Source organism: Oncorhynchus keta, chromosome 25 (assembly GCF_023373465.1).
Source record: "Oncorhynchus keta strain PuntledgeMale-10-30-2019 chromosome 25, Oket_V2, whole genome shotgun sequence".
Lineage (NCBI taxonomy): Eukaryota > Metazoa > Chordata > Actinopteri > Salmoniformes > Salmonidae > Oncorhynchus > Oncorhynchus keta.
Window position 1 is genome coordinate 7,118,077 of NC_068445.1, and position 13,443 is coordinate 7,131,519.

The following is a 13,443-nucleotide window of genomic DNA, read 5'->3' on the forward strand; positions in this document are numbered from 1 at the left end:
GGTAGAATACTGTTAGAACGGCCGATGTTACGTCCGTCCTTGCTCGCTCATTAATGTCTTATCAAAATTACGGATTGCCTCTTATCCGCTCGTCGTTCCCTTATGCCATAGTTTGTACATTCAATTGTCATTAGAAACCACATTTGTTTAAATAAGTCAGCCATATCAGCTATGTTTTTTTTTAAGGCAGTAAAATGAGGCTGAATTAAATGTTTCGCTGCCAGACAAGGCTGCACAGAAAGCCAGGTGTAACAGTGGTAAGGTGTTGGGAATGCTGCTGGGACTCAGCTGTTGGGACAGCTTTATGTTGGCTCGAGCAGTTTGTGGGCACCGTTTGTCACCGTTATAGTGCAATTAAATGTATTGTTTTGTGTTGTGGCTTTGCTGGCATGCATAATCATATTTTGTATTTTTTTGGCCCCACCAAGATTTACATGCTAAAATCGACACTGATAGCTTGACATTTCTTCCGTGCATTGTGGGAGGATAACCAACCTTTCAATTAATGGTAATGCATGTATTAGACACTATAAAACGCTAGGTTACGCAGAAGTTACACAACATGTTTGGTGCGTACATTCCTAGAGCATGTGAAGCGTTTAGACGAGGTTTTCAGCGGATTGGAGCAGGCGGGACTTCAGGTGAAGCCATCTAAGTGCCGTTTGTTCAGGTCGCAGGTGAGCTACCTGGGACACATCATCTCGGGCTGAGGGAGGGTCCACTGACCCCATGAAAACAGAGACAGTCAGGTCATGGCCTAGCGTCGAGTCACTCACAGAGGCAAGAAGCTTTTTAGGCCTGGCATCATAATACAGGTGGTTCACACCAGATTTTGCAGCCATGGCGGGGGGCCGTTGTACAGATTGACAGATAAGGGGAACATTTTTGAGTGGAAAGCAGCGTGTGAAGGGGCTTTAAATCACTTAAAGTCTGAGCTTACCACATCCCCCATCCTTGCTTTCCTGACCCAAATCTAGATTTCATAATAGATACTGAGGCATGTGATACAGGCACAGAGAGTAGTAGCATATGCTAGTCGGGCACTGTCAAAACAGAAGAGGAAGTATTCAACTACCAAGAAGGAGCTTCTTGCTGTGGTAGCATTTCTTCCTCTCCACACTTTTTGCTGGAGAGGATATTTCTACTGAGAACTGATCCAAGCTCACTGAGGTGGCTGAGTAACTTCAAACAACCCGAGGGACAGTTGACTACATGGTTAGAGAAACTAAAGCACACCGCTGCCTTGGTTTGTATCACATTATAATAATAAAACTATGGGGGACAAAAATGCAATTTCAGAATGTCCCAAGTGAAAGCTGCGTCCCTGGAGAAAACAGAGAAAGACACACACAATGGCACAGATTAAGCCTACTGATGCCAGTTAATATTTTGGCTGTATTTTATATGAAATAGTAGGCTAACTAATTAGGGAAGGGGGAATTCAGGGGAACACATATGACAGGCACTAACTTGCAATAGCTTAAGAAGTTGGTAGATTGACTTTTAGAACACATAAGCGAATTAGCCATCTATTAGACTTTAAATAAAGTGCTACTGCTTTTTATTAAATGCAAGTCATCATGTTTTACAATAAAACGTCCATATAGATTTAGCAACAAAAAAAAGACAGCGAATGGGTCGCATCTCTGGCAACCGAACCGAACCGAACGACCAACACTACATAAATGTGTTATAAATCTATAACCATATGTCATGGTTTATAAAAGGTTCATAAATCTGGCATAACTGTGTGACATAACAACCAATGTCACATGTGACAACCCACTATGTCAAATATAACTTAAACCTGTGCTTTATAAAGGATGGCATAAGCACCTCTTAATAAAGGCCATATAAATAATACTAAATTGAGGCTTCACAAAGCATTTATAACCCTGTCATGCATCTTGCATTGCATTGCCAGGATATTGGGTCCTATTCCCAGGCATAAGTAAAAATGCTTTGGATAAAAGCGTCTACTAAATTGTATATATTATATTACATGTCACTAAAACATTTCTAGGATGGCCCAACCTCTCTTCACTCTTGGGTGCATATTCAATATTGGCCCTCAACTTTCCCCAAAATGCTGTCCTGCAAGATGACACACATTCTAAAGTGCAGTCATGCACAGCGAAAAACATCCTTTTTTTTTGTTGTTGCCTACTTATGTTTTCTTCCCAAATTCAATTTTTGAGTGTAGTTGCCTTATAATTCAGTGAGCATGCCCTGCACTGTTGTTTGGTTAGCAGATTTTCTGTAGTGCAGTAAGCACATGTGATTTGATTCCGCTGCCAATGGAATGCGTGGAGTAAAAGGGGGCTCCTGAGTGGCACAGGACACCTTACCCAAACCGGTCGTGCACGCGCGCAGGTTGAAATATCGAAACAAACTCTGAACCAATTATATTAATTTGGAGACAGGTCGAAAAACATTAAACAATTATGGCAATATAGCTAGCTTGCAGTTGCTGGCTAATTTGTCCTATTCAGCTAGCTTGCTGTTGCTAGCTAATTTGTCCTGGGATATAAACGTTGAGTTGTTATTTTACCTGAAATGCACAAGGTCCTCTACTCGGACAATTAATCCACACATAAAAAGGCCAACCGAATCATTTCTAGTCATCACTCCTCCTTTCAGGATTTTTCTTCTCTGGACTTTATATGGCGATTGGCATCTAATAGTATTACTTTGACCACGACCGACCTCAGTTCGTCTTTCAATCACCCATGTAACCAATGAGGAGATGAGGAGATGGCGCGTGGGTATTATCTTCTATAAACCAATGAGGAGATGGGAAAGGCAGGACTTGCACCGCGATCAGTGTCACAAATAGAACGGACTTCTATTTTAGCCCTTGACAACGCAGACGCTCGTTGGCATGCGCGAACAGTGTGGGTGTAATAATTGAACAACATGTATGTTTAACTTTATTTTGCAACGCTCGCACACGCGACGCAAGCGGTGTGGTCAGTATGTGAGGCAGTGGATCTGTGCTAGAGGCGTCAATACAGACCCTGGTTCGATTCCAGGCGGTATCATAATCGGCCGTAATTGAGAGTCCCACAGGGAGGCGCACAATTGGTCCAGCAGTGTCCAGGTTAGGGTTTGTCCAGGGTAGGCCGTCATTGTAAATAAGAATTTGTTGTTAACTGACTTGCCTAGTTAAATAAAAGGTTAAACACATTTTTAAAAATGACACCATATAGTATTCTGTATATACAGTGTTTTCGGAAAGTATTCAGACCCCTTGACTTTTTTCACATTTTGTTACGTTATTTTGTTACGCTTTATTCTAAAATGGATGAAAAAAAATTCCCCTCGTCAATCTACACACAATAGCCCATAATGAAAGAGCAAAAACAGCTTTTTAGACATTTTTGCAAATGTATTAAAAATAAAAAACTGAAATATCATATTTACATAAGTATTCAGAACCTTTACTTAGTACTTTGTTGAAGCACCTTTGGCAGTGATTACAGCCTCGAGTCTTCGTGGGTATGACACTACAGGCTTGGCATAACTGTAGTTTCTCTCTGCAAATCCTCTCAAGCTCTGTCAGGTTGCATGGGGAGCGTCGTTGCACAGCTATTTTCAGGTCACTCCAAAGATGTTCGATCGGGTTCAAGTCCGGGCTCTGACTGGGCCACTCAATTAATTGCAATTCATCTGATCACTCTTCATAACATTCTGGAGTAAATGCAAATTGTCATCATACTAACTCAGGCAGCAGACTTTGTGAAAATGTTCTTAGGCTGTGACTTTGTGAGTGAGTCCACTCCCTTGAATGAGAAGCAACCCCACACATGAATGGTCTCAGTACGCTTCACTGTTGGCATGACACAGGACTGATGGTAGCGCTCACCTTGTCTTCTCCGGACAAGCTTTTTTCCGGATGCCCCAAACAATCGGAAAGGGGATTCATCAGAGAAAATGACTTTACCCCAGTCCTCAGCAGTCCAATCCCTGTACCTTTTGCAGAATATCAGTCTGTCCCTGATGTTTTTCCTGGAGAGAAGTGGCTTCTTTGCTGCCCTTCTTGACAAAGCAATGATGACGGCATGTGTTTCCTTGCAGGTAACCATGGCTGACAGAGGAAGAACAATGATTTCAAGCACCACCCTCCTTTTGAAGCTCCCAGTCTGTTATTTGAACTCAATCAACACGACAGAGTGATCTCCAGCCTTGTCCTCATCAACACTCACACCTGTGTTAACGAGAGAATCACTGACATGTCAGCTGGTCCTTTTGTGTCAGGGCTAAAATGCAGTGGAAATGTTTTTGGGGGGTTCAGTTAATTTGCATGGCAAAGAGGGACTTTGCAATTAATTGTAATTCATCTGATCACTCTTCATAACATTCTGGAGTAAATGCAAATTGCCATCATACAAACTCAGGCAGCAGACTTTGTGAAAATTAATATTTGTCATTCTCAAAACTTTTGGCCACGACTGTAGAATTGCAGGAAATTAACCACTAAAATGGATTGGGCAACAAAATTATTTGGGCCCCTAAATGGCTAGTGCCGGCTCTGACTGCATATGTGTGGGTATGGATGTGGGTTCGCAGACCCACAAGCCACTGCAGCCCCTCATGATGAGTTCAGCCCCTACCCCCATCAAAGTTGCTCATCCCTGCTCCAAGTTATCCATTTGCAACATGTAACATTTTGTGAAAACATTTTATTCCGTGACACAAAATGCAAAGATTGTAACGTCTTGTGTCCATAAATTCCAAACAGTGTCTGCATTTTGTGGACAAAGTGCAAGTGTGCCTCTATCAAAGATTTCTATACAAATTGTATCTTTACTTTTCTTTGCCATTCATTATCCCCACTTTCCTCTGCTTTTGCATTTCTTCTAAAATGCACATGAAGAGATACAAGCAAAGACATCAGAGGAAGGTGTTGATACCGTCTCTCGTACAAATAACTTGAATACAGAAACACATTCATCATGCAATCACGGTTCAAAATATACAAATATTATTGGAAAAATATAACGATTAAACGTATTCATGATATCAACAAAATGATTATTTCAATTGATTTAATAATGAAACATGTTTGGTTTAAGAATGTAAACTAGCCTGTGTCTCAAGGTCCTTGCCATGTCACCCAGCCCCTCCTCTGTTCCCCCTCTCTCAGTCACATCCCATCCGTGTCAGTGTTGTCACTTCCACTGCTGTTGTCCAGGTGACAAGGTGTGTGTTCCTTCCATGTGGGCTTTGACCTAAGGACACGTTTCCTGTTGTTGAAGAATTCAATTATTATTTTAAAAAATTCTAAAAAACAAGCAGCATAAAACAAGCCTCTTCGCCATACCAAAATCACTCCCACGGATAACCCCTATGGAGACTATGACAAAATACAGATTTCAAACAAATGTTCTCTAAAACATATGAACTTGCCAACCTTCTGTAGTAGATGTTACACCTCGATCTGGGCTTGCTACAACCTAAGACCTCATCCACTGATGGAGCTCTTTCCTGGCACAAAGAAAAATACATTTACAATATACACATTAACTTCACATCGGTTTCCTTTTAAACTGAAACAACATCCAGATGGAGAGAAGTGAGTTCAGTTGGCGCGATAAGTGGTCAAGACCTCAACTCGTCAACAGATAAACAATTGAAGGTACTTACTGCTGAGATATTCTCCTCCCTGGGCCCTCCTGCACACAACTGGTGGTCTTGCGAAGCAATGCACACATCATACTCCCCTGATGTCGGACTTTGCAGCTCCACGCTACTAGCTGTGATAAAAAAAAAATATTAAAAAAAAATAGCTAGGATTTCAAAAAAGCAGTCAAATCGCATCTTTCGCTAAGGTCATGATTAGCCAGAGCACAATAACTAGAACTAGACTGTTGTTGAATATCTTTTTTTGTGCTGTGATGGTTATTTGTCACTTGTCATAGATTTCTTGCCTTTGGTTAATTTATCTTTGCAGTCTTCCTCACTGGTCTGGCTTTTCTGTGGCAGAGAACACACAGGGGGAAAAACACACTCAATCTAAAGTGGGTTGCAGAGACAGGAAAACACATGAGTTGCCAAAGCAGAAAAACAGAGTTCAAAAGTAATAATACCACATTGTTATAAATCAGGAAGCGCATTACATTTAGTCTCTGCAAGGAACCATCCTCAAAGTCTGACGTCTGAGATCGAAAGACGTTATTTCATGTAAATATGTTTCCAAAATCAAAAGGCTAACCGAGGCTATCCTTTCCCAAAAACTTTTTATGGAAACAACTAAACGAAGAGAGAATCTGAGAAGCTTGCAATTCAGTGAATCCAGTAACATTCTAGGTTTTGAATTAAAACAGATCTGAATGGAAGCGGTTTGGTGGAACCCATTCTCACATCATGTTGGGAGCAGGTGTGTCTGTGAAGTCTGGTCTGTAGCGCAATAACCTCTCCCTCTGTCCGGAACAACTGGACCTGCAGCTCATCACAGCGCTCACCCAGCTCCCGAATCTGTTTCCGGTACTTGTCCTTCTCCTGGAGGCCCCGGCAATTCTCCTGGTGGTACTCCTCTCGTGAGGCGATGGCCTACCGCAACAATAGATGAAAGACAAAACAGGGGCTTTGGTTTGCTTTACTGTAGTGGTTTATATGAAACAGATGGCAAGTGCGGTTGGATAAACATCTGATCACAAGCAACACAGATAGTTAATATAATAATAATATATGCCATTTAGCTGACGCTTTTATCCAAAGCGACTTACAGTCATGTGTGCATACATTCTACGTATGGGTGGTCCCGGGGATCGAACCCACTACCCTGGCGTTACAAGCGCCATGCTCTACCAACTGAGCTACAGAAGGACAGAAGGACCACACACAGTTCAATTCTTTCATTTTGATCAAAATAGAAGTAAACTCCTTTCCGGATCAAATTAAAATAAGCACTATGGGACAAATCTTTTTTATTTATTTTTTTACCCCCTTTTCTCCCCAATTGTTAGTAGCTACTATCTCATCGCTACAACTCCTGTACGGGCTCGGGAGAGACGAAGGTCGAAAGTCATGCGTCCTCCGATACACAACCCAACCAAGCCGCACTGCTTCTTAACACAGCGCGCATCCAACCCGGAAGCCAATGTGTCGGAGGAAACACCGTGCACCTGGCGACCTTGGTTAGCGTGCACTGCGCCCGGCCCGCCACAGGAGTCGCTGGTGTGCGATGAGACAAGGATATCCCTACCGGCCAAACAATCCCTTACCCGGACGACGCTAGGCCAATTGTGCGTCGCCCCACAGACCTCCCAGTGGCCGCCGGTTACGACAGAGCCTGGGCGCGAACCCAGAGTCTCTGGTGGCACAGCTGGGGCTGCAGTACAGGGCCCTTAACCACTGTGCCACCTGGGAGGCATGGGACGAATCTTAACCTTCACTTGAATGTTCACTTCGTCTTGCATTGATGCCAATGGGAGACAAAGTGAAAGGGGAAGTTAGGATTTGCCACCAAGTCAGTGAAGTCCTCGTATGACACGGTCCGAGAATCACAACCATGTTCACCTTGTCTCTCTCCCTGATAACCTCATCCATCTGTTTCAGGATACCCTCCATTCGGTCACGATACATTTTGGCATCCTTCTTCAATGTCGTGCATTTCAAGTCGAGAACCTCGTTCGCCTCCAAGTACTGAAAGAATAAATCGAACCTACTTGTTACAATTGGAACAACAGAGCTTGCTCCATCACGGGAAAACCCAACTTGCACAATTTAACACAGCTATTCCAATGAATGAGGAACAAGCCGGGGCAGATGACAAAAAAATAAGGACATTTATGAATTCCGATGCTGAGGATCAGCATTCCGAGGAAATAACGTGATTTGTGATATACATTTTGCACCTGTGTTGAAAAATCAGTTTAATAACTTATATTTTAAAGATGCTAATATAATCAGTAGTCTTCTCTTACAACTAACCCTAAACAGTGCTCATTGTTGTGGAAAATATCAGGCTGTGATGTATACCCTATCCCGCAGTGCCTCAGCATCGTGCAGATCTTTACGCAGAGTGTAGATGTTGTTGACCAGCTCCTGGTGCTGAGCCTGAGAGTGCTGCTTGTAGTCCTCCAGACTTTCAGCGCTCAGCCTCTCTTGATCCAAGGGGGCTGGAGCTGTCCCCTGTTGGAACATAGATGAATCCTGTCACACTACTCAAGACAATACTTTTACCGCACTACTGTACCGGCCTGAATCACACTGTGCAGATTCAGATATTTTCTTTTCATTTTGTCCTTTTCATCAGAGTTCCCTCAAAGTACAGTGGATGTGTAACCAAGCCAGCACAGTACAGCACTGCTCAGCTCAGCACTGCTCTGCTCAGCTCTGCAGCAGCCTGCACTGCTCTGCACTGCTCAGCACTGCTCAGCTCAGCACGACTTGGCTCAGAAGTGTGAAAAGGGAACACTTGTGCATCTGAAAAATCACATGTACTTTATTTGCAAATACATTTTTCTTGCGGCGCACAAAACGGCGCATTGTCCTTTTTATTTCACTGCATATCCAAACATTTGTTGAGAAATGATCACTGAAACTGACTGAGGAGGGATCAAACGTACCTGAGCAGATGCCTCCAGTTCCTGGAGGCGCGCTGCGAGCAGATGATTGTGTCTCTGGAGCTGCAACATCCTGTCCTGGCTGGGTCTATGCTCCATGGCGTTCTTCAGTTTCACAGTTCTGATTTTCGAGTCGCTCTCCGCGTTCATCAGGCAGTGCTTCAGCTTCTCTATCTATTGATCAATAAAAATCCCATAGAAACTGTATTCGCTGTTGCTGATTGAGTTTGTGCTGTCCTCTAACAAAATGTTTCAACATGTATGACTGCAGAGGTCTTTTTATAAGTTGTTGTGTTTGGGTTTGCCAGAGCTGTAACCCCCCCTCCCCCTCACTATCTCACCTCCAGCTGCAGATCACGGTTGGACATGAGGGCACTGTTCTTCTCTTCGCTCAGCTTGGTAACATCGTGCATCAGGCTGTAGTTCTCGTCCTTCAGGTGGCGTACCTCCTCCCACAGCCGGTCCTTCTCTTCCCGCATACGATGTACGCGCTCCTGCTGCTTCCGCAGCTCCCTCTCCTTAACCTGGTGCTGGCGGACAGTGTCCTCCTGCGTGGCTGCAGCCGCAGCGGCCTCTTGTCTGCGCCGGCGTTCCTCCTGCAGTCCCTTCTGCAGACGTGTGACCTCATTCATTAAGAACTGAGTCAGTCCTGACTCACCCACCGTGTCTATGATGTCAGAGAGAGTATGTTATGCAGTGCAGGCTGCTGAAGGGAGAACGGCTCATAATAATGGCTGGAAAGGAGTAAATGGAATGTCATCAAACACATGGAAACCATGCGTATGATGTGTTTGATACCATTCTGCTCCAGCCACTACCACGATTCCGTCCTCCCCAATTAAGGCGCCACCAACCTCTTGTGATGTTATATTATGGACAAATCCATTGTCACAGTCAGACATTGGCACTTTGAAGGATCTTAGCAATACATTTAACTTGTAACTTAAAAAATGCATAAAAGCTTGAATGGGAAACACAACTATTCTACAGAAAGATGGTTCATAGCTACTCACCAACTAGTATGGAGAAGACCCGGGCAGGTTCTTTGCCAGTAATTTTGTGATACAGTCGAGGATAGTCCAGCTCCAAGCTCTCGAGGAATGCCACATAGCCTTTGTGTCCAGTTCTTTGAAGAATATCCAATAGTGCACCTGTGAGCATGAATCTGAGGTTTAAAAGTAAGGTATGGACATTCATTTCAGGTCATCGTTATTTAGCAGATTATCACATCTCTCAATGGCTGAATTGATATATATAGCAATCTTCTGAGATGCGCAGTGCAATTGCAATAAGGATGACCTGGAATGCAACTTAATTCTTGTAGTTCAAAGTAAAAAAGTGGAACACTTGACCGTTTTCTCAATAACCTGAAATAGAAGAGAGTGCCTTACCTACTTTGCGTCGGCGGACGACCAGATTGGGGTCATTGAATATCTGCTCCTCATCATCACAGCTTAGCACCTTGCACTGCCGCAGGTAGGGAGTGATTTGCGACGGCTCAATGGTCTTTGTCAGCAGCAGTCTGTATTCCTCCAGCTGGACCCAGCACTCATCATCCTCCATATTTGACACACTCTGACTGTCAGTCCCAATTGTCTGTGGGTCCCTGCTGGTCTAATAACTCCTTCACTGAGGGTTTATCAACTTGGAGTGAACTCTAGTTGTTAAAGTGGCTACAATCCAAATGTGGAACTGTTATGTGGAACTGCTGTTGTATGATGCAAGAGTCAAGTTCCTTTATTTGTAGGAGTTATTTCAGTTTTTCCATTTCCCCCATTTCACAAGTATTTGTGCTGAGACAAACTCTTCAAGAAAATGTTTAATAGTGAAAATGTAACAAATGTAACAACTTATTTTTTTCCTTTTTTCCTAATAAGCCAACACAGAATTATGGAGTGATTAGAGTGATAAGAGTATTGGCAGTAGTACGGACATCTGCAGTTACTCACTCTCTTCTTTAATGACTTTGAGGCAATGGCTGACTCACTCCCTCAATCCTTTTCTTCCATCTTGTTTGTTGCTAAATCAGTTCTGGTGATAAAACGACTTAATTACACTAGTTTTGAAAGTGTGCATATCTGGGGACAATAAAAGGCCACACTAAAATGTGCAGTTTTGTCACACAATGCCACAGATGTTTCAAGTTTTGAAGGCGTGTGCAATTGGCATGCTGACTGCAGGAATGTCCACCAGAGCTGTTGCCAGAGAATCGAATGTTAATTTCTCAACAACAATCCGCCTTCAGCGTCATTTTAGAGAATTTGGCATTAAGTCCAACAGGCCTCACAACCGCAGACCATGTGTATTGCGCCGCGTGGGCTAGTGGTTTGCTGATGTTAACGTTTTCAACAGGTTGCCCCATGGTGGCGGTGGGGTTATAGTATGGGCAGGCATAAGCTATGGACAACAAACACAATTGCATTTTATCGATAGCAATTTAAATACAGAGATACCGTAAAGAGATCATGAGGCCCATTGTCGTCACGCCATCCATCCGCCGCCATCACCTCATGTTTCACGACAATGCACGGCCCCATGTCGTAAGGATCTGTACACAATTCCGGTAAGCTGAAAATGTCCTAGTTTTTCCATGGCCTCCATACTCAGACAAACTCAGCATGTTTGAGATGCTCTAGATCACATATGTCAGAGTCAAGGCCCGCGGGCCACATCCGGCCCGCGAGAAGGTTTTTTACGGCCCCTGGGATGATCTTGATTTATTATTAGAACCGGCCCGCAGACCGCAGCAAGCCGGCAGCCCGCAGATCTTTTACACGCACCAATACTACATTTCCCACAATGCAACGGTGACGCACCGAGCAGTAGGCTGCTTCATTTCAATATTTACGGAAGGTGGACACTGAGAACCGGGGGTTTCAAACAAGGTGGGAGTCGGAGTATTTGTTCACGGAGGTAGCTGGAAAACCTGTGTGTCTTCTGTGTGGAGAAAGTGTGGCGGTACTGAAAGAGTATAATCTGAGACGACATTATGAAACGACATTATGAAACGAAACACGCGGACAAAAACAAGAATATGGACATGGAACAAAGGCTACAAAAGGCAGAGGAATTAAAACGAGGCCTCAAATCTCGACAGGCTCTGTTCAAAAAAGCCAAATCACAAGGCCAGGCTGCTGTCAAGGCCAGTTTTATTTTGGCAGAAGAGATCGCTAAATCAGCCCGGCCATTTACGGAGGGGGATTTCATCAAAAACTGCATGATTAAAGTTTGTGACGAAGTTTGCCCAGAAAAAGGCAACTCTTTTTAAATGTGAGTCTGAGAAGAAACACCATTGCCGAGAGAGTAGACCAGTTGTCCATCAATCTAAAAGAGCAGCTTGTGAAAAAGGGAAAAGATTTCATTGCATATTCCTTGGCTGTGGATGAGAGCACCGACATTTCTGACATTGCCCAGTTGTCAATTTTCATCCGCGGAGTGGACTCCAGCCTAAGCGTGACAGAGGAGTTTTTGGCTTTACGTCCTATGCATGGCACAACTACGGGGCATGATTTGTATGAAGAGGTGTCAAGATGTGTAAATGAGATGGAGCTGCCTTGGGAAAAACTCGTGGGTTTGACAACCGACGGAGCACCTGCGATGTGTGGACACAGGAGCGGACTGGTGGCGAAGATACGGGAAAAGATGCAAGAGGAAAACGCGACAGGTGAGCTGACAGCTTATCATTGTATCATACACCAGGAAGCGTTGTGCGGTAAAGCCTTGAAAATGGAGCATGTAATGAGCATCATCACGCGCACAGTTAACTTTATCAGAGCCAAAGGTTTGAATCACCGCCAGTTCAAGGCATTTCTGACGGAGTTAGAAACGGAGCATGGTGATTTGCCTTATCACACAGAGGTGCGATGGCTAAGCCAGGGAAAGGTGCTTCAAAGATGTTTCGAGCTTCGTGAGGAGATTTGTCTGTTCTTGGACAGCAAAGGGAAAGACACAACACAACTCCGAGACTAAATGTTTCTGTGTGAAATGGCTTTTCTGTGTGACATTACGAGTCATCTGAATGCAATGAACTTGCAGCTGCAGGGTCGGGATCGTGTCATCTCTGATATGTACAGTACAGTGAAGGCATTTAAAACCAAACTGACTCTGTGGGAGACGCAGATGCGGAAAGAAAATTTGAGCCACTTTCCCAGCTGCCAGACCATGAAAGAGAAGCTCTCTACCAGTGCGTTCCCGAGCGCACAGTTGGCTGATAAAATAGGTATGCTTGCCGCTGACTTTCGACGCCGATTTGCTGACTTTGAAGCACAAAAAAGCAGGTTGGAACTGCTCGGTAACCCATTTGCTGTTGACGTGGAAAGCTCACCACCAAACCTCCAAATGGAGTTGATTGACCTCCAATGCAGTGATGCACTGAGGGCAAAATATGCGGCAGTGGGTGCTGCGGAGTTCGCCCGTTTCCTCCCCGACACAATGCCCCAGCTGCGCATCCAGGCTGCTCAAACGTTGTCTATGTTTGGCAGCACATACCTGTGTGAACAACTGTTTTCTTTGATGAACTTGAACAAAACATCACACAGAAGTCGACTTACTGCTGAACACCTCCACTCAATTCTGAGGATTTCCTCAGCTCAGAGCCTTACCCCGAACATTGATGAACTTGTGGAAAAGATGGGACACCACCAAGTATCACCCTCAACCTCAAACAAGTGAACATTACTGTGCAATCACATATTTAGAGTTTTTACTCAGTTCAAGTTTAAAAGTTAAAGTTTAATATTTGTTTTCACTGCATGTTACTTCTCCTTAAACAAAGTGTTGTTTTTGATTAATAGATTTTTGCACTTTATTTTATTGTATTTCAATCCAATTATATTTTAAAAATATTTCAGTTGAGTGGATGATAGAAAATTGC

The 13,443-nt window shown here is 43.8% G+C and overlaps 1 protein-coding gene across 4 annotated transcripts; it reads right to left on the reverse strand.

The window, feature by feature from the left end:
• Positions 1-1,470: 1,470 nt before the first annotated feature.
• On the reverse strand, positions 1,471-10,255 carry LOC118358047 (caspase recruitment domain-containing protein 9-like). 4 transcript variants are annotated; one of them, XR_008078804.1, is made up of 12 exons: positions 9,962-10,255; positions 9,584-9,721; positions 8,912-9,237; positions 8,574-8,744; positions 7,984-8,136; positions 7,522-7,647; positions 6,364-6,552; positions 5,931-6,015; positions 5,647-5,756; positions 5,414-5,487; positions 5,089-5,246; positions 1,486-4,207 (listed from the first exon to the last, which is right to left on the reverse strand). XR_008078804.1 is itself a non-coding variant. In XM_052478554.1 (11 exons), exons 3-11 carry the CDS (start codon positions 9,200-9,202, stop codon positions 5,147-5,149), a joined length of 1,299 nt encoding a protein of 432 aa, XP_052334514.1. In that variant the 5' UTR covers positions 9,203-9,237; positions 9,584-9,721; positions 9,966-10,104; the 3' UTR covers positions 1,471-5,146. The 4 variants fall into 4 exon arrangements, 3 of the variants coding, with proteins under 3 accessions (XP_052334514.1, XP_052334513.1, XP_035591327.1); XM_052478554.1 differs by having other exon boundaries at positions 1,471-5,246; positions 9,966-10,104; XM_052478553.1 differs by having other exon boundaries at positions 1,474-5,246.
• Between the last annotated feature and the right edge of the window lie 3,188 nt (positions 10,256-13,443).